This window comes from Phacochoerus africanus, chromosome 5 (assembly GCF_016906955.1).
Source record: "Phacochoerus africanus isolate WHEZ1 chromosome 5, ROS_Pafr_v1, whole genome shotgun sequence".
NCBI lineage: Eukaryota > Metazoa > Chordata > Mammalia > Artiodactyla > Suidae > Phacochoerus > Phacochoerus africanus.
In genome coordinates this window covers 116,487,754-116,514,020 of record NC_062548.1, presented here as the reverse complement: position 1 = coordinate 116,514,020, position 26,267 = coordinate 116,487,754, and the positions used below count along the sequence as shown (strand labels likewise).

Sequence of the window (26,267 nt, the reverse complement as noted above, 5' to 3'; positions counted from 1 at the left end):
CCTAGCACCGCCCCTCACCACGCCCGACGCCGGTACGCGGTGGGCGGGGCCCGGATCCTGCAGTCACCTGCAGGCTGACTAATCGAAATTCAGACGCTGGAGCGAGTCAAGAACTTGGCAAGCGAAATCCAGCAACGAGATGCTGAGCTCCTCCCTGAACCCCCAGAATGACAGCTGGACAGAGCTCTTCTCTCTGCTTTTGGGTCTTGGCGCTGTCCTCTACTTGGGCTACTACTGGACATGGGTGCCCCAGGTAGGTGCGGGTCCAGAGCTCTCGCCGGTGGGTTTGGATTATTCGAGTCTAGCGGTCAGCTTCCAGCAAGGGGCTCAAGCCCTTTGTAGGAGGTGGCTTGGTTGAGTCTCCGGCCTCAGGTGAAATTGGACGCCCCAACCCCACGACTACTCCTGCCCCGTGCTCCAGCCAGGCTCTGCTTTGCAATTATCACCTAATGCCTGCTTAGATTCTCTGTGTACGTCCCATGTCAGCTGGGCCTTTCAGGCATCGGAGGGATGCTACTGCCTCTGATGCGGACAAACACTTGCAGAAAGGCGGGGTGGAAGGCATCCTCAAAGTGTCAGGGAGTTACGTACATTTACTTTTCTTTTTAGCCAGTCTGGCTGAGCTTCTCATTAGTTGCACTGAATGAAGGAACCGGTCTGTGGGGTTGTGTCTTAACTCCCAGCATCACTCCATCAGCTTAGTAGGACCTCGCCTCTCTTAAGGACTGGCAGAGGTTCCCTGCCTAGCTCAGGACCAATGGATAATCCTGATTGACCTTGCTCACGCAGTCCTGTTTTAAGTTCTAGGCTCTCCGTATATAGCGCAATAGGGAGATCTGAAGAAGACAATTTTGATGAACTTGGAGATTTTATTCTCACTGAAATTTACATAAAAGATATAATTTAGGAGTTCCCCTGTGGTGCAGCAGGTTAAAGATCCCACATTGTCACTGCAGTGGCTTGGGTCGCTGCTGTGGCGTGGGTTTGATCCTTGGCCTGGGAACTTCCACATGCCACAGGCATGACCAAACAAAATCTATAAAATACATAATTTACATATCCAGAAAAATCTAAATCTTAATTTTATTTAACTCAGTTCTAGGTAGCTAAGTCTAATAAGAAACTATTGAATCAAGCCCTTAAAAAGATGCATAAAGAAATTTAATGTTACCTAAACTTTTCTGTATTTTCAGAGCTTTATACATCCTGTATATTGTTTATAAAATACACCTCCCTTAATAAAACAATTTTAAAAATCCAAACATCACAATACCCTGTAAATCTTATTTGTGTGATTTGGAAAGTCAGTCATTTCAGAACAGAGCTGTCATTAACATTTTCCTTTGCTTGCAGTCAGCCACACAGAGGTCAGAGACCTCTGCCACTTCACACTCCAAACCCTTCCTTGATTTTCAAATACTGGTTAAAATGCAGGGAAAGTATCATTCTGGGTGCTCTGAGGACATGCAGCTTGAATTGTCCAGCATGGTAATGAATTGGTATTGATTCATCCACAGTGACTAATGGCATCTCACTAATTCTCAGGGATAAGTCAAGAAACACTTCACTAGAGTTATAATGAAACTAATCCACATAAATCTGTGATTCAATTTATTAGCACCTTTTTCTGCACTACTGAGCTGTTTGACCAAAGATGTCATTAATGGAGAACTCAAAATCTTGGCAACTATGAGTTACCCAAATGAGTCAGATAGACTTGGGTTTCAATCCCAGCTCCACCACTAACTAGCTCTTTCACTCTGTGACCTTGGACAACTTACTCAACATTCATTATTCAAACACCTTCCCGCAAGGGCATCATGGCCCCTCTCTTAAAGAGCTGTTGTGAAAGTCACAGGATGTCATGTAAAATGCTTAGCACAATGCCTGGCACATAAGGAGCACTCAATATATCTTACTAGTATGAGTGGGAATATCATAATTATTCCACTTTGACATTTCCTTACTGTGTCACTTTGGGCAAACGACTTGACCTCTGTCTTAGTTTCACCTACAGTAAGGTTGGGTTTGGTCTAGTGCCAGCAAATAACATACAATAAATCACAGGGGTTATTATGCCAGGGTTTAAGAAGCAGGGCACAAGTCACAATACCAACGTGGCCTCTCGAGTCCTTTTTTTTTTTTTTTTTTACTTTTTGTCATTTATAGGGCCGCACCTGAGGCATATGGAAGTTCCCAGGCTAGCGGTCTAATCGGAGCTGTAGCCGCCGGCCGACACCACAACCACAGCAACACGGGATCCGAGCCACATCTGTGACTCGGAGCCACACCACAGCTCACGGCAACGCAGGATTTTTAACCCACCGGCAACCTCATGGTTCCTAGTCGGATCTGTTAACCACTGAGCCATGATGGGAACTCCCGTCTCTAGTCCATAATGTATTTAGTCCCTTTTGACTGCAAGAAGAGATAGGAGTTGTCCTCAGGTCCCTTCGGGCCCGCAACAGAAATGAGACAGTCTCAGGCCTTCTCTCTTGTACAGCATACCCCCGCTTCATAAGCATTCTGTGTGGCTGGGCCCTCTCATTCACTTGATGTGTATCCAGAAGAACCAAGCAGAGGGCTTGAAAGTCAGGGCTAAGTGCCCACTGACCTCATCTGCCCTGTCACCCTATCTCTGTTACCTTCCTCCTGGCTGGCATGAAGCAAGAGAAAAATCTGTCCGCACTGGGACAATTCCTCCTTTAGAGTATGGTCTAACAGCAGGAGATGTAAGTAAGAAAATGATGTATTGGAGTTCCCTGGTGGCTCAGTGGGTCAAGGATCTGGCATTGGCACTGCTGTGGCACAGGTTTGATCCCTGGCTCAGAAGCTTCTGGATGCCACAGGTACAGCCAAAAAAAAAAAAAAAAATCGGTTGTTCCTGCTATGGCACTGCGGAAATGAATCCAACTGGTATCTATGAGGATGTGGGTTTGACCCTGGCCTCGCTCAGTGGGTTGGGGATCTGGCATGGCTGTGGCTGTGGCTGTGGCTGTGGCCAGCAGCTACACCTCCAATTCGACCCCTAGCCTGGGAACTTCCATATGCCTCCGGTGCGGCCCTAAAAATAAAAAAAAAAAAGAAAAATCAGAAAAAGAGATGTTGTGGTAAAAAGAAGCCCTTCAGTCATGGGCACGCACAGTAGGGAATGGGAATATGTGACAGTGGAGCGCTGAAATCAGGAGCCAGGGTGGCCAGAGCCAGTTTTGAGATGACAGAATGTGGATAATTCAACTGCACGGCAAAAACAGCGGATGGAATGGTGCTGTGCTTCTTCTGCCTCTGCCCGGGATCCTAGCTTTTCCTGCAGTTGGGCAACTTATTTTGTTACCTGCTCTCTCCAAAATGGGTTTGGGACACACATAGATGGAGCGGTAAAGTCGGTTCAGGGTCAGTTCTGGACAGGTGACGCTCTGGACTTCTTTGAGGCTCTGGTGGGACCACATTTAACAGGTGACATGGCCTGTCCGGACTGCGCTCCGCTAGATTTCTCACTCCTAGACAGAGCAGTGCCCTCCAGGCTGGCCTCTGGAAAGGGGTCACTCTGGTGTTGGGCACTTTACTGGCTTGGCGCACCCATCAGGGCAGTGAGGCAGAGTATGCTGTGATTACAGACACCTCGGCTGTTCACTGGGTCCCAGTTACGGGCCTTCCTGGAGCAACACTGTCCACTCACCGTGGAGACTTTCTACCCCACGTTCTGGTGTGTGGAGGGGCGGCTTCAAACCATCTTCCGGGTCTTCCTGCAGCCCCGGCCTGTAGTCTCTTACTGGAGGTAAGACGGGACGGAAGGGGCTGAACACAAAGCTGCAAGTATAGCAGAGTCCTACTCATCTACCTCTTTTGAAATGGAGGGAACCTTTGCCCCGGGTCCCTCAGTGTGCTGAGGGTTAGCGACGAGCAGCCACATGGAGGGGCTATTTACTGGCACAACCATCGGGTGAATCGTAATCTTCTATGTCCCATCACCACTCGCTATGGTCTTCATGTTTTGCATAATGCACACCCTCAAATGATGCGGACGAGACATTGTGGGACTTGTTTGGGGAAGGAGAGGAGGGTATAGACTCGTTTGGGGTACGTGGAGTTCCTCATAGTATGTGTGCCCTTTTCTTCAAAACCACAGTGAAGTTCTCCAAACCCCAGATGGGGGGCAGCTCCTCCTCGACTGGGCCGGTCAGCATAACTGCAGCCAACGCCCAGACCCCAGCACCCAGCCCATCGTATTGCTGCTTCCTGGCATCACAGGCAGTAGCCAGGAGACATACATCTTGCACCTAGTGGACCAAGCTTTGAAGGATGGCTACAGGTAAGAGCAATCTGGCGGTGTTGGCTAACTTGTAATGGGTGGGGTGGGGTGGGGGGTGTCAGTTCAGACCCTGCCAGCTCTGGGGAGGAGGTGCCATGTGAAGCGCCCTTTTGCCTGAGGGCTTTCTGAGAGTTCCCACAAGGGGAGAGGGGCTTCCCAGGAGGGGCTGACTCACCTGTACTGTGTCCCACAGAGCTGTCGTACTTAATAACCGCGGCTGCCGTGGCGAAGAACTGCTGGTGAGTAGCCTCCTTCACGCCCCCCCTTCAGAGATCCTGGGCCTGGGCCTCTCCCTACCTGTGCTCTCCCCTCTTGAGCCCTTTCATTTTCCTGCCTGCTGGCCGGGGCCTCCCGAATGATCTGGTTTGCCTCAGACCTACAGGGCCTACTGTGCCAGCAACACGGAAGATCTGGAGGCAGCTGTGAACCACATAAAGGGCCACTACTCTCAGGCTCCACTGCTGGCCGTGGGCATCTCTCTTGGAGGGTAAAGGCTGCCTACACTGAACCCAGAGGCCTGGTCTTCCCTTTTCTCTCTCCTCCTCCATGTTCTCCGTTCTACTGGCCCAACTCACGGATGCAAACCCTAATTCCATGCCCCCCGGGCCCTGCAGGATATTAGTGCTGAACTACCTGGCTCGAACAGGACGGGCCGCAGGGGTGGTGGCAGGACTGACTCTTTCTGCCTGCTGGGATAGCTTCGAGACCATCAGCTCCCTGGAGAGCCCCCTGAATTCACTGCTCTTCAATCAGTACCTCACTGCTGGGCTTTGCCGAGTTATCAACCGGTAGGGTCTTGACAGGCGGGAAGGGCGGCAGACAGGGTAGGATGGCCGACATGCCAGGTTCTCCCCGTCCGTTCTACGTCTGGGTTTTCTCACTCAGAAGATAGAGGCTGGCTCTGGGTCAAGTCTAGGAATAGAGCCAAACCTCTGTGTGTTCATTTGCAGAAACAGAAAGGTGATGGAGAAGGTGGTGAATGTAGACTCCGTGCTCCAGGTACAGTCTTTCAACCATCCCCTCTCCACCCAAAATCGTTCTTCCCACATCTCAATCCCTAGCCTCATCCTAGCCTCGCCCACCCTCCGTCACCCGCAGGCTCGCACAATCCGCCAGTTTGATGAGCGCTACACGGCTGTGGCCTTTGGCTATCAAGATTCTGCTGCCTATTACCGGGCAGCAAGCCCAAGAACCAAGGTAGATGCCATCCAGATCCCCGTGCTCTGCCTCAATGCAGCTGATGACCCCTTCTCCCCAGTCCATGGTGAGCACCCAGACTCAGGATGCTTTTGGCCTCCGGGGAAATGGGCCCTGAGGTGCAAGGGGTGAGCCTGGACTCTCAGCAGAGACCAGGGTTCCTGACCTCTCCTCCCCCTCCCCTAGCCCTTCCCTTACAGGCTGCCCAACATTCTCCCCATGTCGCACTGCTTGTCACACCCCGGGGTGGCCACATCGGCTTCCTGGAAGGGCTGCTCCCCTGGAAGCACTGCTACATGAGCCGCCTCTTGCATCAATATGCCAGGGCCATCTTCCAGCACCCGGAGGAGCTGCTCAGCCTCAGGGTGCCCACACTTTCTGAGGGAGGCAAGAGCTGACAAGAGTACCATTTGGGGCATCAGTTCAGTTTTCCCTTGTTTATTAAATATTACTGTTTCCTGCCAAATGGGCTGAGGTTCATTTTCCCTTGGCTCAAGGCTAGGCTAGCCTGTCCAGGAACATACTGCATATTGAGCTCGGCTGGCTTGGCGCTGCCCAGCTGAATGCAAAGAGTACTTCTCGGGTCTTCCTCTGACTCCTTCCTTCCCTAAGAGCAAGTCCCAGGCCAGGGGCTGCCCCAGCAAATGGGAGGGGCTCCTGCGGAGAGCAGCCGGCCGTGAGGCTGTGCGGGGAGCAGGAGAAAATGGCTTTCGGCAGGAAGGACAGCAGTGCCTCCAAGTTCTTGGGCATCTTCACATATTTCTGGGGGAAGGACAAGCCCCACCTTGGAGCCTCTGGTAGGCAGAGGGAAGAAGGACACCACGGTCCTGGGCGGATCCACAGATGATGAATACAAGGTTCCCAGAACTCAGGGTCGCACGAGGCCACAGCCAAACTTTAACTGGGAAGGGCAGGCATTGCCTAGTAGTCTCATCAGAGGCAACCTCAGCTGTGGGCCCCAGTGGAGTGAGCAGTGGGGTCCAGGCCTCCACTCTGGTCTAGAGGTGGCAGTGCCCAGGCCCCTGGTTCTCTGGGAGCAAGGAGGCTAAAGAAAACCTGGAAAGGCACTCTGGAGCAGCAGGATGGTCATAACAATAAGCCCGACACACAGCAGCAGCAGCAGCCACACAGGAACACTCCCTGCAAGAGGGGGAGGGGAAGAAGTCAGGAGGCAAAAAGGGGCCCCACAGCCTGAGAAACAGAACCATTCAAGGAGCGGAGAGATGGCTACCATGGAGCAGCCAGTTCTCCAGCCGGCAAGTCTTTGCTGCAGCTAAAGGTGGGCTGCCCCGGCCCACCCAGTGACTCACGTCGTGAGGGCAGCAGGTGTAGCTGGCAACGACTATCCACAGCCACAGAGAACAGAGCAGTTTCGTGGGACCCAAGGAGCTCTGGACCACGCCCCTTCTCAGGCAGAAAGGCCACATCCGTCACCACAATGCCATGGGCCTCCTTCACATAGTACAGGCGCTGGAGACAGGGGAAGGCCCAGCTGGGAACATTCCTTCCGGAAAACACACCCTCTACCCCCAGAAGACTTGGCCCCTATAGGCCGGGCCAGGCTCCTCCCTGCACATTCCGTGTAGATGCAGGCCTAGAATCCCCACCTCAAAGAGCCCTCGGGGCTGTGCCCACCACCCCATTACCTGGAGGGAGAAAGCTATGTAGATGGCAACAGAGCCAGTGACCGTGCCCAGGCCCAGGAAGGTGCCCGATTCACTGCAACAAACAATAAAGTGCTCACTGTCCTGGAGTCCTGCGCGGCAACGACGGTCCTCAGGGACTGGGGTGGCCCCGCTCCCTGAGCTCTCCCAGGCACCCCCACACCCAGCCAAGCCACCACTGTCTCACACCTGACACTGAGGCAGGAGATGACTTCATGGCCACAGGACCTGGTCCGAAGGGGTAAGAACGTGGAGCCATCCCAGGCTGTGAGGTAGCAGGGTGGGGGCTGGCGCAGACGCTTGTGGGGAATCTGCACTGTGAAGAGCCGCAGCCCGGCAGGCTGGTCTGGAACTGGCCCAAACCTGGTGGCCGGGGGAGAGGCTGTTCAGCTCCTCAGAGGTCTGTGCCCTCCCGCACCCTGGTCAGGCCTGGGGTAACACCCGACAAGGCTCCGATCCTCCCCAGCTGGCCCCTGCCCTTTCCCACGCCCCCGCCACCTCTAGGCAGAGCCTCTTCCAGCCCCCTCTGGGGTCTGCACACCTGCAGGCCTGGTAGCGGTAAGGCGTGTTAGAAAAGGTGGGTCCATTCTCTTGCCAGTGCAGCTGGGTCACCAGCTGATCCTTCTGCCACACAGAGGCCTTAAGGTCCCGGCCCACAGTAACCAACTGGTCAGGAATCAAGATTCCAAGGACGGATGGTTAGGGGATCCACTTCCTGGACAAGCGGCACACCCGCCTGCTTTCTCCACCCCTCACCACCTCACCTTGCCGTCGGGCCCCACAGCCAGGTCCTCAATCTCTCCTTCATGGGCCCGGAACTCCAAAACTTTCTCCAAGGTGGGGACCTGCCACCAAACCACCAGCCTAGTTAGCCTCGGTACTCGGGAAGAGTGCAATGAGCCCCGCCACCTTCCCTGCTACGGCCGCTCAGGGCAGGCTTCGCTCACAGGTCTCCCGGCACCCGTGTTCAGTTTCTCACAATTCTGGCTCTGCCACTACTAACACCCTGTGACCTCCCCAAACCACACACCTTCCAGACACGAACGTAGCCATCCGTCCCTCCAGTGGCAAGCAGGGTAGTATCACGGTTGAAGCGTACAACTTTCTGCAGTGGGTCAGGGCTGAAGTCTGTCTGCACGGCCTGCAAATTCTCTACGCTGAATTCTACCCCCTCCTGGTGGGTTTCGGCTCCAGACTTCTTCTCTGCTGGGGCAGCCCCTTTCCTCTGTCGAGGCCCCTGCTCCTTGGAAGCTGTAACACAAACAACCTGCCATGTTCCAGGCTTCTGGAGTAAGCGGAACCGGCCCCCCTCTCCAGGGGTGACCCTCGAGCTTCTGGCCTCTGCTACCATAACCCTGCCTCCAGCCCCCACTTCTTCAGAGACCAAGGCGAAAGAGATCTTACTCAACCCTTTGCCCAAAGCTAGAGAGGGGGCTCTCACCTGCCTTCTCTGCCTTGTTTTTGCCCTTCTGCTGTTGGGTCTGGAAGCGCAAGAGCTGACAGCGGGCATCCTGCCCTGCAGCAAGGATGTTGCCAGCCAGCGCCAAGTTCATGGTGGCTCGAGTCTCCGTGTCATGGGAGTGGAGCAGGGAGGCACTGAGGTGCCCATGAATCCGCTCTAGCTGCAGAAAGTGCTGTGGGAGAGGGAACCAGGGTGAGCAAGGCTCAGAGGGCACCTCGAGGCCAACTTTCCTCTTATGGTCTGATGCCCTACCCCTTGCTTACTGCACCTTCTACTTCAAAACTTTTTCCAACTTTTTTTTTTGAGCCTCACGAGGCTGGACAACAAAGCAAGGTTGGGCTGGTCACCTCTAGTTTGCAGAACAATAGGCTGACGCCCAGAAAAGTGAAAACACTTAGTTTATGCTGCACTCTCGCCGCTGCTAGAGGGCAGACAGACAAGCCCAGGTGGCCACCCTGGAAAAAGCCGGGATAAGACCCCTAGAACTGAGCCTGAGGTTGAGTCGAAACGTTCCTGCCTAGGCAGCGCTATGTGCAGCTTTCACTTTACCTTAGGAGTCTTTCAATTGACCGGTGAGCGAGTTCTCGACTGAAACTCGCGCTGGGACGCCCGGCAAGCCCAGGATTCCCACCCGAGAGAGAGGAAGGATCCGAAGCAAGAGTGCGGCCCGCCCCTGAGACCATCCCAGAATCGCCCAGAGCCCGCGGTGCGCGACCCGGCCCCAGGGGCCCTGTACTCTCACCACGCCGTTCTTTATACCGGTCTTGGCAGCACCTCCTCCGCCCGCCGCGATGAGCAGCCCCGCGCTCGGCTCGACCTGAAGCGCGTACAACGGGAACGGGGCCCGGTACAGCTCTGGCGCCCGGCGTCGACCCATCCCGCTCGCCGCGCGCCTCACTGCCTGCGTCGAGGCACCCGGGACATGCCGCGCCCGGCCTTCGACTGTGGTTCCGGCCGCGGCTGACGTCGGTCCTGTGGCCGCCAGAGGACCCCAGACCCCTCTCCCTGCCACCGGGAAGCCGAAACCGTAACCACACACAAGAATCCCTGTCACTGCCCTGGGCCGGCAAACCCGGTCTCGCCAACGCGCAGTGCGCAAGCGCAGCGAGCCCGCTCTCCCCGCGCAGGCGCAGGGTGGCCCATACGCGTCAGCACTAGCCGGTCGCGCGCTGGCGGAACCTCTGCGCCGGGATTCAGTTCTCCGCCCGCTTTGGGACGACGGGTTCCGCCATCTTTTTGCGGGAACGTACCCGCCTCAGGGAAGCATCTTTGGTGGTTCTGGAGCAGCAGGGGAAGCTCATAAAGGTTAAGGGACGTGAATAAACCTTCAATAAAGAAATCCTTGAATCAGGACAGTCCACACCCCAGGAGTGACACGCAGACTCGTCAAGCGCAGCCTCTGCGTTTTACCCCCGAGATGAAGTCTTTGTCCCAGGTCACACTCCGGAAATGTGACTTGTGTCCCCTGCCTCTTAACCGAGGCAGCGTGGACTTTAAAAACAGACCTGGCTTCAAACATGGAATCCACCGCTTTCTATTATGAGAAAACCGCTCCCTGCCCTAACAACACCGGCCCTCTTCCTTGGCGGAGGTGGATGCTGGCCATTCTGAAGGCTCTGCACCTGCTCCTCCGGCTGAGGGTTTGTGGGTGGGGGCTGCTCCCCTCTGATACCCTCAGAGGGCGGCCACTCGACCACCAGGCAGGGCAGGTCTTGGCCTGCCCCCCTACCCTTCCGAGGGGTCTCTGGGGTTCTGGTAGTGAAGGTGATGCCAGAAAGATGATACCGGAATCGGGGTTCTTGTTCATGGCAGTCAAAGAATGAACTCCGCGAACACACAGGCAGCAAGCAAGCAAAGTTTTTATTAAAGGCAAGCAGATCGCTCCCAGGGTTGCTGGGAGCGGGGAGAAGAGCCCCCTTTCTCTATTGTCCTATAGGGGATTTTATTCTTTAAAGTTGGGGGGGGCGGTGTACCAACGTGGGGCCCAGAGAGATGCGGTCTTCTCTCCTTGGCCTTGCTTAAGTTACCTATATCAGTTCTTGTCCAATAGGGTCCTAGGGGTGGAAATGTCCCCTAAGTCTCATGGTTTCTTTGCCCTCTTCTTCCCATAAATTTAGTCACGGGGGTTAGAGATTAATGTCCATCTGGGGGTAGGTACATTCCCTATAATAAACAAGGGCTGTGGGGATGTTACTCGCTGGAGCCCTTAAGCCACACACGTTAATATCACAGAATGCGTGGAAGCCCATGCTCCTACACTGACTACCTGAGTTAATATTCTGCCTCAAGTGTGCTATGTTTCTTCGTGTGAACGCTAGGCCTGCCCTTCCCTGCAAGGAGTCCCCTCCTGCTGCTCCCCTGGCCACATGGGCCTGAGTCCTTACAACCTAAGGTGCAGTGAGAGGAGGGGGCCCAGTGGCTTCATCTCTAAGGATGCTATTATCTGTCCACCGAATTGAATTGTGTGAAGGGCCTGACAGAGCCCTCTGCACATCTCAGATGCATGTGGGTCCCTTGCCCTCCTCAGGTTCATGGCATCCACTCTCCCTGGCCCTTCTGTTTTCCTTTGACTCTTCCCCCACCCCTTGTTGGGTTCTGGTCCCCCTGAAGGTAGAGCCCTCCTGCACTGTATCTGCTCAGCAAGACACAAGAACCAGTGTTGCAGGGTCAGGCTTTATTGGATTCACTGAAGGCTGAGTGGGGCCTCAGGAGCGCTTGGTCCCCTTCAGCCAGGAGAGAGCAGACTCCACAAGGGGCTTCCAGGATTCAGGACTGGAGAACACACCTGAGCTCCAGCCAGCCAGCCCTTCAGAGTGTTTTGGGGGCTCCCTGAGATCTGGGGCCTGGCAGGGACCATGGGGTTCAGAGGAGGCACTCCAGGGAGCCTCCGTGGGTCCAGAATTAGGGTGGTGACCTTCCGTGAATGGGTTCTGGAGAGGCAGGCCTCTTTGGGGCAGAAGAAGGCCTGGGCTTCAGGCAGACAGTGGCCTGTTTGGGTGCCTGAGTTGGAGACCCTGAAAACTGCGTGGAGTTTGGTGATTGAGGGCCTACAGACCTGAGGCTCCCGGGCTGGGAGGGGGTTCCTGGGCCTAGGTCTGCCCAGGCCTGAGCTGCTAGGGCCTGAGGTGCCTGGGCTTGACACCCACGGGCCTGAGCAGCCTCGCCCTGAGGCCCTACTTCCTCCGGCCTTCTTTCTGGCAACAGGTGCAAGGCCCTGGCCTGGCCCCGAGGCAGACGAAGGCCAAAGCCAATGCCTATGCGGAGTGGTCCGGATTCCTGGCCCGGTGCACAGGGCAGTAGCTGGGGGAAAGCAAGCAGCCTGGGTCCAGTCCTGTACCTGGGGCTGGGGCAAGAGGGGCTTCGGGGCCGAAGACACACCAAGCATATAGGATACTCCACAACGGGGGCCTGGCCGGTTCTGCCTAGCCATAGGCGCTGCAAAAGCAGTAGCCGCAGGTCGTGGGCAATACGGCGGTGCCCCAGATGGACCACCAGGACCTGGGCCAGGGCTCCTGGGTCCCTGAACTCTGCAGGGTCCCTCTCGCTTGCCACGCACCCCCCCTCCACCCCACGGGACCTGGTGTCCCTGTACTGATGCGAGGGCCATGTTTGGCTGTTAGAGAGGACCCCACGAGAAGGTAGGCTGGGGCTCCAGCAGGTGAGAGTGGAGCTGGGCAAGTCTTCGGGCTGGGAAGGAGACCGGCAGTGTGAGCCAGGGAGAGAGTTGGGGGGCTGAGAGGGAGAGGAGGAGTGAGTGAGAGTAGGAGAGGGGTAGAGGCGGGAGGGTGAGGAAGAACAAGGCAGGGAGAGAGACGGGTAATTCTGATGAAAGAAAGTGGGGGAACTTGGGAGAGAGCAAGAGTAGGGGTGTAGGACAGAGTCAGAATTTGAGTCAGAAGAGTAGAAATGGGAGCCAGCCGAGTGGGACCGCAGGGGAGGGGAGCAGGGTGGGTGACCGGGACGGAGGGATCGCTGGGGAGGCTGAGGTTGGAGGTTGCAGGGAAGAGAGTCCACAAGCTGTGAGGGGAGCTGAGGGGGGTGCCCAGGGGATGCTGCTTTCTGTAGCAGCACCTGGTCCTTGTTTTGAGGCAACATTGCCTTGAATCCAGAAAGGACGGGGGCATCAAGACCAGAGAGGAGAGGCTGGGCGGAAGCAGGACCAGTATCTCTGAGGCCAGAAGTGGCTGAGAAATCAGGGCCTTCTGTGCACAGAACGTGGCTCCAGCCTGGTGTTGGTGTGGCTGTTGGTAGCAAGCCAAAGAGACACCTGTAGCACCAGACTCTCTAGGTGTTCAGGAGGAGCTTGGCTCTAAATTCGGCCTCTCACTTCTTTGCCGTCCACCACTGATGAGGGATGTGGGGAATGGAGAATCAGAACAGCCTCTTGGGAGCCAAGGCGCAGCAGCAGTTATCTGGGAGGGCCAGGGAGGAAGACACAGCCCACAGGTTCTGTAAAGAAAGAAACAGAGCCCGTGATATTGGGAGCACGGGTTCGTTTCTGGCTCTGGCTTAGGTACAAGGCTGGCTGGTTCACCAGGATCCCAAATCCACATCCCCTCTGGGGTCAGAAGAGATGGCATAAATCTCCAGAGAAGGCGAGAGCTAAGGAGGGAGGAGGGGAGGATGGCGTTAGAAGAGGGGGCCTCGGAGTTCCTGTCGTGGCTCAGTGGTTAACGAATCCAACTAGGAACCATGAGGTTGTGGGTTTGATCCCTGGCCTTGCTCAGTAGGTTAAGGATCCGGCATGGCTGTGAGCTGTGGTGTAGGTCGCAGATGCAGCTTAGATCCTGCGTTGCTGTGGCTCTGGTGTAGGCTGGTGGCTCCAATTAGACCCCTAGCCTGGGAACTTCCATATGCCACGGGAAGCAGCCCTAGAAAAGGCAAAAAGACAAAAAAAAAAAAAGAAGAAGAAGAAGAAGAGGGGGCCTAGAGGATGGGGCCTGAGGTCACACTAGGCAGGGAGGCTGTTCTGGTGCTGAGCTCTCACCAGTGAGGGTTCCTCTGGGCTGCGTTTCTCAAGGCACTTCAGTGATGAGCGGACCTGGGAGAGAGAGGAACAGAGTCAGCAATGGTGGATACACCCCTCTGCCCCTGCATCAGTTACCCTACACTCACTCTCACCCAGATTTCTGTCTGAGCCTTGCCCTAGATCCTCCTTCAGCCAGGCGGAGGCCTTCTGTGACAGGTTTTTGGTCTCCTAAACCTGAATCAGAGATTCTGCCAGCATCCTGGTTTCCTGGTCCACGGGTTGCCCTAATCCCTAGCTTCCCTAATGCTGGTGTCCTCTGGCTCAGCCTGGCCCCAGCTAAGATGGCTTGGCACGCTCAGTAGCAGCAGCAGCAGTGGGGCCAGGTGGTGAAAGCCTCTGGGAGACGGGAACTTTGTCTAAGGGGCGGCGTGGCCGCCCCCTTTGGGAGCCGGGAGCTCCATTTCCTGAGGATAGTTCTCCGTGGCATCTAGTGCTTGTGTCACAAAGGTCAGGTGCTGACATCATAGACTCCCCTCCTCAAAGCTCTAGGACCTTCTCTCAGGGGTCATCCAAAAGCTGGCCCTTGTCCAAATGAACAAAACTGAAGCAAGCAAAATTCCTTGGGGCCTAGCCCCCACCCACCCTGCTCTCTGCCCATACACTTTACCATTCTCACCAGCTCCTCCCTCCAGGCTTCGCCCCAACTGTACAGCCTGTCTGGGAGGGGCCCTCCCTTCAACTTCCTGTTTTCCTTTGCTTTCCGAGAAGTTGCATATCTTTTCCCCCTTGGGATATGCTTATATGTTTGCTTTTCAAAAAAAAAAATCAGTTTTTATTATTTTTAGCATTATTGAGGTGTAATTCACAAAATTGGAATATATTTAGAGTGTACAGGGAGTTCCTATTGTGGCTCAGCAGATTACGAACCCAACTAGCATCCATGAGGAGGTAGGTTGATCCCTGGCCTCACTCCAGGGGGTTAAGGATCCGGCGTTGCCCTGAGCTGTGGTGTAGGTCACAGACACGGCTCGGATCTGGCATTGCTGTGGCTCTGGTGTAGGCCAGCAGCTGCAGCTGCGATTTGATCCCTAGCATAGGAACTTCCATATGCTGCAGGTGTGGCCTGACACCAACCCCCCCCCCCAAAAAAAAAAGTTGTGGCCCTAAAAGGCAAAAAAAAAAAAAAGAAAAAAGAAAAAAAGAAAAAAGAAAGAAATTAATTTGCGTACCTCTGTTCTGACGCACTGTGAGTTCCTTTTGCAATTCAGAAATGCAATTCACATGATTCCCAAGTGCTTGTTTATACTCAAGTATAGTCCTTAAGTACGTTCTACATAAATCTCTTCATATTACTCTTATTTCCCACGTTGAAAACTGAGTTTTCTAGCTTGGGAATTATAATAACCCCTGTGTATATTGATTTTTATCAGGATTTTGACATAGTATTATGGCAGAAAAATGTGAGCCAGCCAGTTGAACCACTATTGCTTTTTTTGCCTTTTAGTTCTTATTATTCTTTGAAGTATGCAAATAATAACAAATTCCGTTATACAAAATCCAAACAATATATAAGAGTAAAATTCTATTTTTATTTATTTCTTTATTATTCAACTATAATTGATTTACAATGTTCTGCTGGTTTCTGCTCTACAGGACAGTGACCCCCTCTAAGAGTAAAATTTTAAACTTGGCCTTGGTACTCTTCCTATGTTTACTGTATCCAGGGATGTCCACTGTTGGTCCTCTATTTTTGGATATATCTAATATTTGAGTTTAATAATTATAATTCAGTTTCTCTGCTATGTATCTCTGTTTAATCTGTCGGTTTCTGAAAGAGGTGTATCAAAATGAACAATCATTGTTGATTTATCTATTTCTTCCCACATTTCTGCCAGTTGCTGTTTGATGTATTTTTGAGGCTGCAAAAATATTTATGATGATTAAGACTTCTTGTTCTGGTCGTCCTCTTATCATTTAGCAGATCACCATAAACTTTAAAAAACAAACCAACCCAGCTTTCTTCTCCAGAATTTGGAAAATGAACCATAGGGAAATCTTGAAGACATGAGAAGGAAGAAAATAAAAATAATAAGGCTAAAAATTAGGGAAATGGAGACTTTAAATGAATATGGATTCACACTCATCAAGATGGCAGGTGTAGACGAAAACAAAGCAGAAAATGACGTGTTACAGAGGATGCGGAGAAACTGGCACTCTCATGCACCGCTAGTGGTGGTGTAAAATGGTGCAGCTACTGTGAAAAACAGTTCCTCAAAAAGTTAAAAACAGAACTATCATATGATCCAGCATTTTTTTTTTTTTTTTTGCCATTTCTTGGGCTGCTCCCACAGCATATGGAGGTTCCCAGGCTTGGGGTCGAATCAGAGCTGTAGCCGCCAGCCTATGCCAGAGTCACAGCAACGCAAGATCCGAGCCACGTCTGCAACCTACACCACAGCTCATGGCAATGCTGGATCCTTAACCCACTGAGCAAGGCCAGGGATCGAACCCGCCACCTCATGCTTCCTAGTCAGATTCATTAACCACTGAGCCACGACGGGAACTCCATGATCCAGCAATTTTACTTCTGGGTATATACTCCAAAGAGTCAAAAGCAGAGTCTCAAGAGATATTTGCACATGCATGTTCATAGCAGCATTATTTGCAATAGCCCACAGACGGAAATGCCCATCAACAGATGAATAAACAAAATGTGATAAATACATACAATGGAATATTATTCAGCCTTAAAAAGGAAGAAAATTCTGATTCTTGCTGCAACATGGATAAACCTTGTGGACATACTAAGTAAAATAAGCCAGTCACAAAGGGACAATTACTGTATGATTCTACCTATATGAGCTACTTAAAATAGCCAAATTCTTAGAGATAGAAAGCTCAGTGGCACTGGGGTAGGGGGAACAGGGACTTGTTTAACAAGTGTAGAATTTCAGTTTTGGAATGTGAAAAATGTTCAGTGGATGAATGGCAGTGATGTCTGCACAACAATATCAATGCCCCTGAACTGTATACTTCGAAATGCTTAAGGAGTTCCTGTCGTGGCTCAGCAGAAACGAATCTGACTAGTATCCACAAGGATGCCGTTTCGATCCCTGGCCTCACTCAGTGGGTTAAGGATCTGGCGTTGCCGTGAGCCGTGGTGTAGGTCACAGACACTGCTCAGATCTGGCATTGCTGTGGCCATGTGTAGGCCGGCGGCTACAGCTTGGATTTGACCCCTGGTCTGGGAACCTCCATATGCTGAGGGTGCGGCCCTAAGAAGACAAAAAAAAAAAGGTTAAAATGGTACACTTTATCATAACTTTTAAGGATCCAGTGTGGTCACAGATGCGACTCTGATCCTGTGTGGCTGTGGCTGTGGTGTAGACCACCAGCTGCAGTTGTGATTTGACCCCTAGTCTGGGAACTTCCATATGCCACAGGTGCAGCCCTTAAAAAAAAAAAGACAAAAAATTAAAAAGAATACACAGACATTTCCGGAGTAAACTATACAAATAATAAAGGATATAGAAATTTTTGAAATAAAGTGAGAAGTATTCCATGTTTTTAGAACACGATCGACCTCAAGGTATTAAGATGGCAATACTTCTCAAATTAACTCATGGATTCAATTAAATCCCAATCAAAATTTTGGCTGGATTTGAGGAGGAGGGCCATGCCTGGGGCATGTGGAAGTTCCATGGTCAGGGATCAAACCCATGCCACAGCAGCAATCCCAGCCGTTACAGTGACAATGCTGGATCCTTGACCCACTGCACCACGAAGGAACTCCTCAGTTGAATTTTGTAGGAACTCAACAAACTTTCTCTAAAACCTATATGGAAAAATAAGGGTTCAGAAATGATTAAATAAATTCTGAAAAATGAGTCAGAGGGGAATTTTATTCCACAAAATATGGACAAGTTACAAAGTCATAGTAATAAAAGCAGTAGTGATACTGGCTCAAACACAGGCAAAAGGATCAGTAGAACAGACAGCTCAGGAATTAACCTGTTTATAAATATAGGAACTTAATACATGGCAAAGTGAGAGCTGCAATGAAAGAGGAAGAGGATGGACTGTTCCGTAGGTGACATTGGGGAAACAGTCTCTCTATATGGAGAAAATAAAACTGAATCTCTACCAAGCTCCACACACAAGGGATGCTCCAATTCATCAGTTATCAGATAAAGGCAATTTTTTTTTTGTCTCTTGTTTTTTTTTTATTTTTTTGAGGTCCACACCCTTGGCATATGGAGGTTCCCAGGCTAGGGGTCTAATTGGAGCTGTTGCTGCCAGCCTACGCCACAGCCACAGCAGTGCCAGATCCGAGCTGCACCTTTGACCTACACCACAGCTCATGGCAATGTCGGATCCTTAACCCACTGAGCGAGGCCAGGGCTCAAACCCGAAACCTCATGGTTCCTAGTGGGATTCATTTCTGCTGAGCCACAACAGGAACTCCAGATAAAGGCAATTTAAAACAGCTCTTGGAATTCCCATTGTGGATTAGCGGTTTAAGTATCTGAGTAGTATCCGTGAGGATGCGGGTTTTATCCCTAGCCTTGCTCAGTGGTGTTGCCGTAAGCCGTGGTGTCAGTTGCAGATGCGGCTCAGATCTGGCCTTGCTATGGCTGTGGCATAGGCTGGCAGCTGCAGCTTCGATTCAACCCTGAGCCTGGGAACTTCCATATGCCACAGGTGCGGCCCTAAAAAGATAGGTAAATAAATATATACGGCTGCAATCAACATTTTAAAAAATGAAATAAAATAAAACGACACTTATAGGAGTTCCCTGATGGCCTAGCAGTTGGTGGTGTCACTCCTGTGGCTCGGGTCACTGCTGTGGTGCGGGTTCGACTTGGCAAGGGAACTTCTGCATGCCACAGGCAAGGCCTAAATAAATAAACAAGCAGCCCCTATAAATAAGATAGCCCTTTATAGCTATTCAATGATAGTAGTTAGGAATCTGGTTCATACCAGGCAATGGTGAAGATGTGAGACTCTAGGGCACATGCAGCTTTGCTAGCTGTGCAGACTCTGTGGCCATTCTGAATGGCATGCTGGGAATACCTAGCATTCTGCTCCTGGGCATGTTTTAAAAATCTTACATTAAAAAAAAAAAAAAATCAGGAGTTCCTGTTGTGGCTCAGCGGTTAATGAATCCGACTAGTATGCACGAGGACGAAGGTTCAATCCCTGGTCTTGCTCAGTGGGTTAAGGATCCAGCATTGCAGTAAGCTGTGGGGTAGGTCGCAGACGCAGCTCGGATCCCGAGTTGCTGTGGCTGTGGTCTAGGAATGGGAGCCTATGATAGGCAAAAATAATGGGACTATGATAAAAGGAAAACAGATGGAAGGAAAACGGGAAGGATGAGAGGGAGGGAAGAAGGGAGAAGGAGGCAGGGAGGCAGGGAGGCCAGCAAGAGCTCCTGAGGGGCCCAAAGATGACGCTGTGCACCAATTTGTTGCATGTGGAGTTCTTTTTTTAAATTTTTTTTTGTTTGTTTTTTTTGGGGGGGGGGCGGACCTGTGGCATATGGAGGTTCCCAGGCTATGGGTCCAGTCAGAGCTGTAGCCACTGGCCTACACCACAGCCATAGCGACGCTAGATCCTTAACCCACAGAGCAAGGCCAGGGATCGAACCTGCAACCTCATGGTTCCTAGTCGGATTCGTTTCTTAAACCACATTACCAGGAGTGCATCTTTTCAGTCTTCTTTCTATATATTCACATGGGAACATGAATCTTTATACATACAGATTTTGTTTGCTGGTGTTTTTGTTGTTGTTGTTGTTGTTGCTATTTCTTGGGCCGCTCCCGCGGCATATGGAGGTTCCCAGGCTAGGGGTTGAATCGGAGCTGTAGCCACCGGCCTACGCCAGAGCCACAGCAACTCGGGATCCGAGCCGCGTCTGCAACCTACACCACAGCTCACGGCAACGCCGGATCGTTAACCCACTGAGCAAGGGCAGGGACCGAACCCGCAACCTCATGGTTCCTAGTCGGATTCGTTAACCACTGCGCCACGACAGGAACTCCTGTTTTTTTTTTTTTTTTTAATTCTCACTGGGATCTTACTATACATATTGATCAACAGCTAATTCTTTTTCACTTAACTAGGCATCTCAGAGAGCTTTTTCATGTCCCTATGCAGAAGCCTGCTTCTTCTTCTTTTTTTTTTGTCTTTTTGCCATTTCTTGGGCTGCTCCCACAGCATGTGGAGGTTCCCAGGCTAGGTGTCCAATCATCGGAGCTGTAGCCACCAGCCTACACCAGAGCCGCAGCAAGGCGGGATCCGAGCCGAGTCTGCGATATACACCACAGCTCACGGCAACGCTAGATCCTTAACCCACTGAGCAAGGCCAGGGATTGAACCTGCAACCCCATGGTTCCTAGTTGGATTCATTAACCACTGAGCTACGATGGGAACTCCCAAGGCTGCTTCTTATTACAGCATTTCATTCCACCCCATGGATATACCCAGATTTACTTAATCACTTCCTTATCGATAGACATTCAAGTCAATTTTCTTTTTTTCCCTTCTTTCTGGTTGGCTGAGTGCCCTTCTTTCTGGATGTGCATCCACCTTTGTTTCTCGGTCCTCTCTGTACTTTGCTTAGTTTGGCTCCTCTGGATTCAAGACTGGGGCTTAAGGGATGTGCAGGAGGCTGCTGCTGCAGGCAGAGGTGGTAACTTGAGGGCACGCAGGGGTGACTGTGACAGACTTGCTCTTCCTTCAGCTTGCTTCTTCCTAGCTCAGCCAACATCCTGATCCCTTCAAAGACCTCACGTCTAGCGTGGGAACAGGAATGTGAGTAACCCATCCGAGGCAGAACAGGGTGGCGGAGGGGCCACCTTCCAAGTCCCACGGACCGCCTGGGCTTTCATCCACCCCCATCACTTACTAGATAGTCGACCTTGAGCCAGTTATTTCACCTCCCGATGCCTCAGTTACCACCTGTAAAATGACAACATAAGAGTCTTTTTTTTTTTTCTGGAAAGGTTGATCTGAGGAATAAGATCATCCATATAAATGACTTAGCACAGTGCCTGGCGTGTACTGATCTAAGAATACTAAAGTGTTAGGAAGCCAGCCAGGGCGTGATTAGGCATAAAACGGGGTACAAATCACACAGGGAGACGTGGGCTTTGGGTTCTGTGGGGTTGGAAGAAATCCTCACTAATCTTTTGAGCATTGCCCAAAGGATGGGCAGCCTTTCCCCTAGCAGAGCTGGAGGGAGCTCTTCCAGGGGGACAGAAAGCTCAAAGTAAAAGCATTAAGTTAGTTGGAAATAGCAGGCATGTTTGGGCTATGAGAAGTAGTGCCCGTGGCTGTAAGGGCATGTTCACTGGCGGGGGGGGGGGGGGGGGGGGGCGGGGGGCGGGGAGGTCCTTTCAGGGGTGTGAGCAGGCAGGCCTCTCGCACAGGGAAGGAAGTTCAGAGCCCTTCCATGAACTTGAGTGCCAAAGCTGAAGCTGCAGGTCCATCCCAGGACTAGTCAGGGTCAGACAAAGCTGGGGAAGGAAGCTCCTTTCCTCCCACCCTCTTCTCGTTTTTTTTAAATTTTCTTTAGGGCCACACATGTGGCACGTGGAGGTTCCCAGGCTTCCATAGGAGTCGAACCGAAGCTGCAGCTGCCAGCCATCGCCAAAGCCACAGCAATGCGGGATCTGAGCTGCATCTTTGACCTCCACCACAGCTCACGACAACACCAGATCCTTAACCCACTGAGAGAGGTCAGGCATGGAACCCTCATCCTCACGGACACTATTTGGGTTCATTACCGCTGAGCCACGGCGGGAACTCCCCTCCTGCCTTCTTCAGCAGCGGCCTCCTCCCAGGGCTTGGCCACTCCCAGCATCCAGCACCCCCACCCCTCCGCTGCTGCTTGGGAAGCAGTCAGGAGGCTTTTCGCGGGGGCTGTGCCGGGTGGGCGGTTTTCCCAGAGCAAGGAGCGGAGCAGGACTGAGTTGGCGCCGGCTCCCTCTGATATAGACGCCGCTGGCTGGATGACCAGCCTGCCCCGCTAGCGTGAACGAACCCAAGGGCTCCCTCAGGCACCGTGTTCCCACCCTGGGGGCTGCAGCGCCACACCTCAGAGGTGTGGCATGTCACAGAGGGAGGCCGGAGGGGCACTGGCCATGCCCGGAGTGGGGCAGAGCCCGGCCAAGGCCACGCCGAGGTTGCTAGCAGGCACCGACAGGAAGAGGAGCCGCCTGAGCAGGACAGGGCAGGACCTGTGGGAAGACACCAGCTGGAGCGGCCAAAGATGGAGCGGAGCTGCCCCCAGCTCCCGAGGGTCCAGGGCCAGGAGCCTGGCTCGTGGCCGGGTAAGGACATGCGAGCCCTGAAGAGGGAGCTGGGGGAGGCCGGGGCTGCAGGGGCCTCGATGTCACCTCGGATGGCAGAGCCTCACTCACAGTTATTGTCCTGCCCAAGAGAGGGGACCCTGGTCCCCTCTACTCCAAAGCTCCATGCTTGGGTGACTGGGAGAAGTCAGAACTGGTCTTAACCAGAGGGTGGCTCGGCGAGCTGGCCCAGCTCACTTCTCTCAAGGTAACGGAGGCACCGAGGATTGATGCGTTTCCCAAGGTCCCAGAGAAGCGGCCAGCGGCAGGGCCTGCGTGTCGTGCTGTCCTCTCCTCTCTCCTCAGCTGCCTCCTCATCTCGGGACCTGGCGGGGCCTCATCAGCCCTGCAGAGCAGGGTGTGGCCGTGTGCTCCGAGGGCCCCAGGGCCTCCTGATGAGCAGGATTCAGACTTAGGTGTGGATGGAGCAAGGGCCAGGGAAGCACAGTGGTGGACGAGAAAGGGTACAGGATTCTGAGTTCTGAGCCCAGGCAAGGTCTTTCCTCTCTTCCCTCTGATGCAAAATGGGGCCAGGCTGGGCGCTGACAAAGGGGATAAGACCCTTGTGTCTCTGCCCTTCCGCGTGCTGCTCCTCTGGCAGGAGACCTTGACCTAGGTTGCTCTTAGCCCCCGGAGGCAACGGGGATCCGGTCTGACCCACTCACCCGGGGTCCTCTGTGCAGAACGAGGCCAGTCCTGAGAACGCAGCCCGGGAGCGAAGCCGAGTGAGGACGCTGCGCCAGGCCTTCCTGGCCCTGCAAGCCACTCTGCCCGCCGTGCCACCCGACACCAAGCTGTCCAAGTTGGACGTGCTGGTGCTGGCCACCAGCTACATAGCCCACCTCACCCGCACGCTCGGCCACGAGATGCCCGGCCCTGCCTGGCCACCCTTCCTGCGTGGACTTCGCTACTTGCACCCTCTCAAGGTAGGTCACACGCCCGGGGCCTTGGGGAAGGGGCTTGGGGAGGGGGAAGCTGGACTCAGGTCCCCGGCCCTGGGCAGAGCTGACGTTGGAGCCGGCTCCTTCCTGCTTGCTCAGAGGGAGGGCAGCTGGGGCTGACTCTTGGGACGGGGCTGACCCTGTGTTTCTCATGAGATGCAGTGGGGTGATGATTGAAATGACTTCGGGAGAATGTGGTTCCTCCCCTGAGGAGGGAAATTCTTAGGGGGCCCGAGACCCTGGGCACTTAGTGGTAGAAGTGAAAAGGGGGCCATTTCCAGGGCTGGACCTGGGAAAGGAAACCACACCCGGGAGAGTCCTAGGTCCCAGGGGCATCACGCCCTTGTACAGTGCCTTGGTGTCCTCTGGACTCCCGTCCAGGAGGGACCTCCTTCTGGGAGAACAAAGGTCTAAGAACGCATCACTCCGGAAGCCACCAAGCTGGGTGGGGGAGCGGCGGGGGCTGGGGGGGGGGGCCCTTCCTCCCAGCCTGCCCCCTACCTTTCCTGAACCTCAGTTTTATTATACGTGCAAGGGAAGATAATGTGAGTCTGAATTCACTTTCAGGGTATGGAATGAGATCACGAAGGAAAAGTATGATTAGCAGTAATCGTCATGGCAAGAACAGCTAATGGTATTTGTAACGCCAGGAGCTAGACTGAGTGCTTTAGTGCATTTTAATCTTTTAATCCGCAAAGAACCAAATGAGGATCACTTGACAGATGAGGAAACCAAAGTGTAGGGGGGTTAGGTGGCTGCATGCAGTTTGAACCCCAGACCGTGTGACTTCACACCCCGCCCGGGCTCATCGCCACTAAGCAGGCCCCGGGGGTGGGGGTGGAGGGTGCCCCGTAGTGGGTGTAACGGAGGGTCGCCTTTCCCTCTGAGGACAGCAACTTTATTTTTATGGAGGATTCTTGTCACCACCTCTCTCCCTTCAACGCCATAGTTCTGAAATGTCTTGAAACTTGAGATTTTTTTCTTTCATCAAATACAACCAAAAGGCAAGACTTTGAGACTCAAAGGGGCAACTCGGAGGTGCCAGTGGGGGCACAGTCGTTTCCTTAGCTGTAAGGTGCGGCCAAGGCAAGGCCCTTGCGTGACGTGGATGTGGATACTACGCTGAAGAACGAAGGCGGGACGAGAGCCCGGCTACGTCCAGGACTCCGGCAGCTTGGAGGGCTGGGGTACTAGCCAGGGGCAGTGACCCTCAGCTCTGGGGGCAGGAGCTGTCAGGAGGAAGGCAGACCTCGGGGCAGAGGCAACCTGGCATTTTCTGGGACTGTCCACCCTCTTGCTGGAAGGACAGGCAATCCTGGGAGGTCCCTGCTTAGACGGATCAGAGGGCACTGGTGTTGGGGCCAGAGGCGCTTGGGTGGGAACTGGTCAACAGGCGGGGTCAGGGCTGTTCTGTGTCAGAAGGAGCCTCTCCTCGCCCTCCTGCTGCCTTCCCCACTGCCCAGCCCCCAGCTGCTGCCAGCTCAGCCATCCACCTCGCTCCCCACCGTAGGGGGCTCCTCTTGAGGCCTTGCTCCCCTCAACCGCTCCTCCTCTGCCTCTCAGCCAGGCTCGGGTGGTCAGGAGAATGTGTGAGGCCATGAGTGGCAGTAAGCCCGAGGCCACTGTCATGGAGTGGTCTTGGCAGGAGAGAGGGTCTCAGGGAGGGAAGCTAGGCTTCTGGGTGCCAAGGATGAGGAGGGGTGGCCCTCATGAGCATTACTCACACCCCCCCCCATGACTTGCAGAAGTGGCCGATGAGATCTCGACTCTATGCCGGAGGCCTGGGCTGCTCTGGCCTTGACTCCACCACAGCCGCCACCTCGGGACAAAGAACAAAGGAGGCAGAGGCCGGGCCCCAAGGCTCTGGAGAGGCGGATGCTCTTCTTCCCACCAGGCCGCTCTCACCAGCACTTGGTGACAAGTGATCGTCACAATCACTCTTCCCTCCTGGACTGCGACTCGAACTTAGGGACCTGGACACTCTGCCAGGCCCTGCCCATCTTCACTCTGACTCTCACCCAGCGGATCCTGGGCGGGCTCAGCGCCCAGGTCCCAGCACGCGCACTGGGCAAAGCGGAGGGCACGTCTGTGATGGAGAGTACTCGGGAGGACCAGGGGGCAGATCCTCATCTTGTCACCCGGGGCCTGGCTCTTCATGGCAGAGACACGGGCGGCGGGCAAGGAGAGGGTTTGATCGGGGAGGAAGGTGAGTTAGGGCACCGTTCCCTGCTTTTCTCCCCTAAGATTCCCTCAGACCCGGAGAGACTGCAAGAAGGCATACATCGCTGCACAGGTGCAGAGGTGGGGGGCCCGGTGGGCAGCAGCCACAGGTGCTGATGGGAAAGCCCGGGGCCTCACAGGCCCTTGGCAGCTGTGAGTGTGAACAGAGCCGGGCCGGGGTCACCTGGGCAGAGGGACGACTGAGGAAGGGAACGTGCTTGGCTGTTGCACCATGAGCGGCTTTCCTGATGTCAGAGGCAGGAGAAACTGAGGAATCTTGAATCCGCGTTCTAGTCCTTTCCAGCTGCCCCTCATCACCACGTTTCCTCCCTCTCCGGGCCCTGCATCCTTCCACTCTTTTCTTGATATGAGTGATAGTTACAGGTTGGGCCCTAAAGCTTGCCTTGCTTACCTTCCAGTAATCGGAGAAAACTGACCTAGTCCTCATTGTCTCGTGTGAGATCTTATCCCAGAGGCAGCTCCACCGGCACTGAAGCCGGCAGCACCTCAAGGCCGTGCCTGTGGCAGCTTTTGATAGACTCAGTTACATCCTTGAAGGACCTTAGAAGGAGAAAGTGCACCTTTTCCAGGGGATAAAACTTCCCATCTTTCACTATGTCAGAGACCTAACCTCCAGGACAAACCAGATAGGTCTGGGTTCTCTGGGCTCCTGGGACGATGTTGGCCGAAGGCCCCACTGGCTCAGGAGTTATTTCTACAGTCTGTCTACAGATGAGCTCTCTGGGGCCAGCTCCTCCCCACAGGCGCTGCCCTCCCAGGCTCTCCCTTGGTCCTGCCGCGGGTGCCAGAAGGCTGATAACACTTCAGTGGAATGTATCTCTGGCCCTGAAGAAAGAGCTTGAGGAAGAATCACAGAGGCTAGACCTCCAGAAAGCGACTTTCCAGAGCAGGTGTGGCCCCTGAAGTCCGGACAGAGAAGGAGTCACTTTGTGGTTGAATTTCAGGGCCTCGGAGTGGGAGGCCATGGGCCAGGCCAACTAGAGTCCCACAAAACTCTAGACAGAAGCCTTATACAGAAGCCACCATTGCCATCGGGAGGACTAGTGAGATTCTGGCTGCCTGGGTGCGAGGGGTGGGGGTCTGAGGGCTGGCGTGAGGAGCTGCTCCTCCTCCCCAGGGCTGGCCGGGGT

The 26,267-nt window shown here is 53.6% G+C and overlaps 4 protein-coding genes across 6 annotated transcripts; 2 read left to right on the top strand and 2 right to left on the bottom strand.

Moving 5' to 3' along the window:
• The first annotated feature begins 57 nt into the window (after window positions 1-57).
• Window positions 58-5,975, top strand: ABHD1 (abhydrolase domain containing 1). 2 transcript variants are annotated; one of them, XM_047782434.1, is made up of 9 exons: window positions 58-253; window positions 3,618-3,778; window positions 4,130-4,312; window positions 4,506-4,551; window positions 4,687-4,799; window positions 4,927-5,100; window positions 5,263-5,311; window positions 5,411-5,576; window positions 5,696-5,975. In XM_047782434.1, the coding sequence occupies exons 1-9, from the start codon at window positions 140-142 to the stop codon at window positions 5,905-5,907; spliced, it is 1,218 nt and encodes a 405-aa protein (XP_047638390.1). In that variant the 5' UTR covers window positions 58-139; the 3' UTR covers window positions 5,908-5,975. The 2 variants fall into 2 exon arrangements, with proteins under 2 accessions (XP_047638390.1, XP_047638391.1); XM_047782435.1 differs by lacking the exon at window positions 4,927-5,100.
• On the bottom strand, window positions 5,932-9,739 carry PREB (prolactin regulatory element binding). 2 transcript variants are annotated; one of them, XM_047782432.1, is made up of 9 exons: window positions 9,378-9,739; window positions 8,615-8,807; window positions 8,204-8,424; window positions 7,938-8,018; window positions 7,715-7,839; window positions 7,363-7,536; window positions 7,156-7,228; window positions 6,820-6,979; window positions 5,932-6,649 (listed from the first exon to the last, which is right to left on the bottom strand). In XM_047782432.1, the coding sequence occupies exons 1-9, from the start codon at window positions 9,510-9,512 to the stop codon at window positions 6,555-6,557; spliced, it is 1,257 nt and encodes a 418-aa protein (XP_047638388.1). In that variant the 5' UTR covers window positions 9,513-9,739; the 3' UTR covers window positions 5,932-6,554. The 2 variants fall into 2 exon arrangements, with proteins under 2 accessions (XP_047638388.1, XP_047638389.1); XM_047782433.1 differs by lacking the exon at window positions 6,820-6,979 and having other exon boundaries at window positions 9,378-9,735.
• Window positions 9,740-11,536: 1,797 nt separating this feature from the next.
• PRR30 (proline rich 30) lies at window positions 11,537-12,730 on the bottom strand. The gene has a single exon (XM_047782822.1). The coding sequence runs from the start codon at window positions 12,728-12,730 to the stop codon at window positions 11,537-11,539; it is 1,194 nt and encodes a 397-aa protein (XP_047638778.1).
• An 8,774-nt stretch (window positions 12,731-21,504) lies between these two features.
• Window positions 21,505-25,558, top strand: TCF23 (transcription factor 23). Its single transcript, XM_047782431.1, has 3 exons — window positions 21,505-21,937; window positions 22,639-22,881; window positions 24,642-25,558. The coding sequence occupies exons 1-3, from the start codon at window positions 21,716-21,718 to the stop codon at window positions 24,819-24,821; spliced, it is 645 nt and encodes a 214-aa protein (XP_047638387.1). The 5' UTR covers window positions 21,505-21,715; the 3' UTR covers window positions 24,822-25,558.
• The last annotated feature ends 709 nt before the right edge of the window (window positions 25,559-26,267 follow it).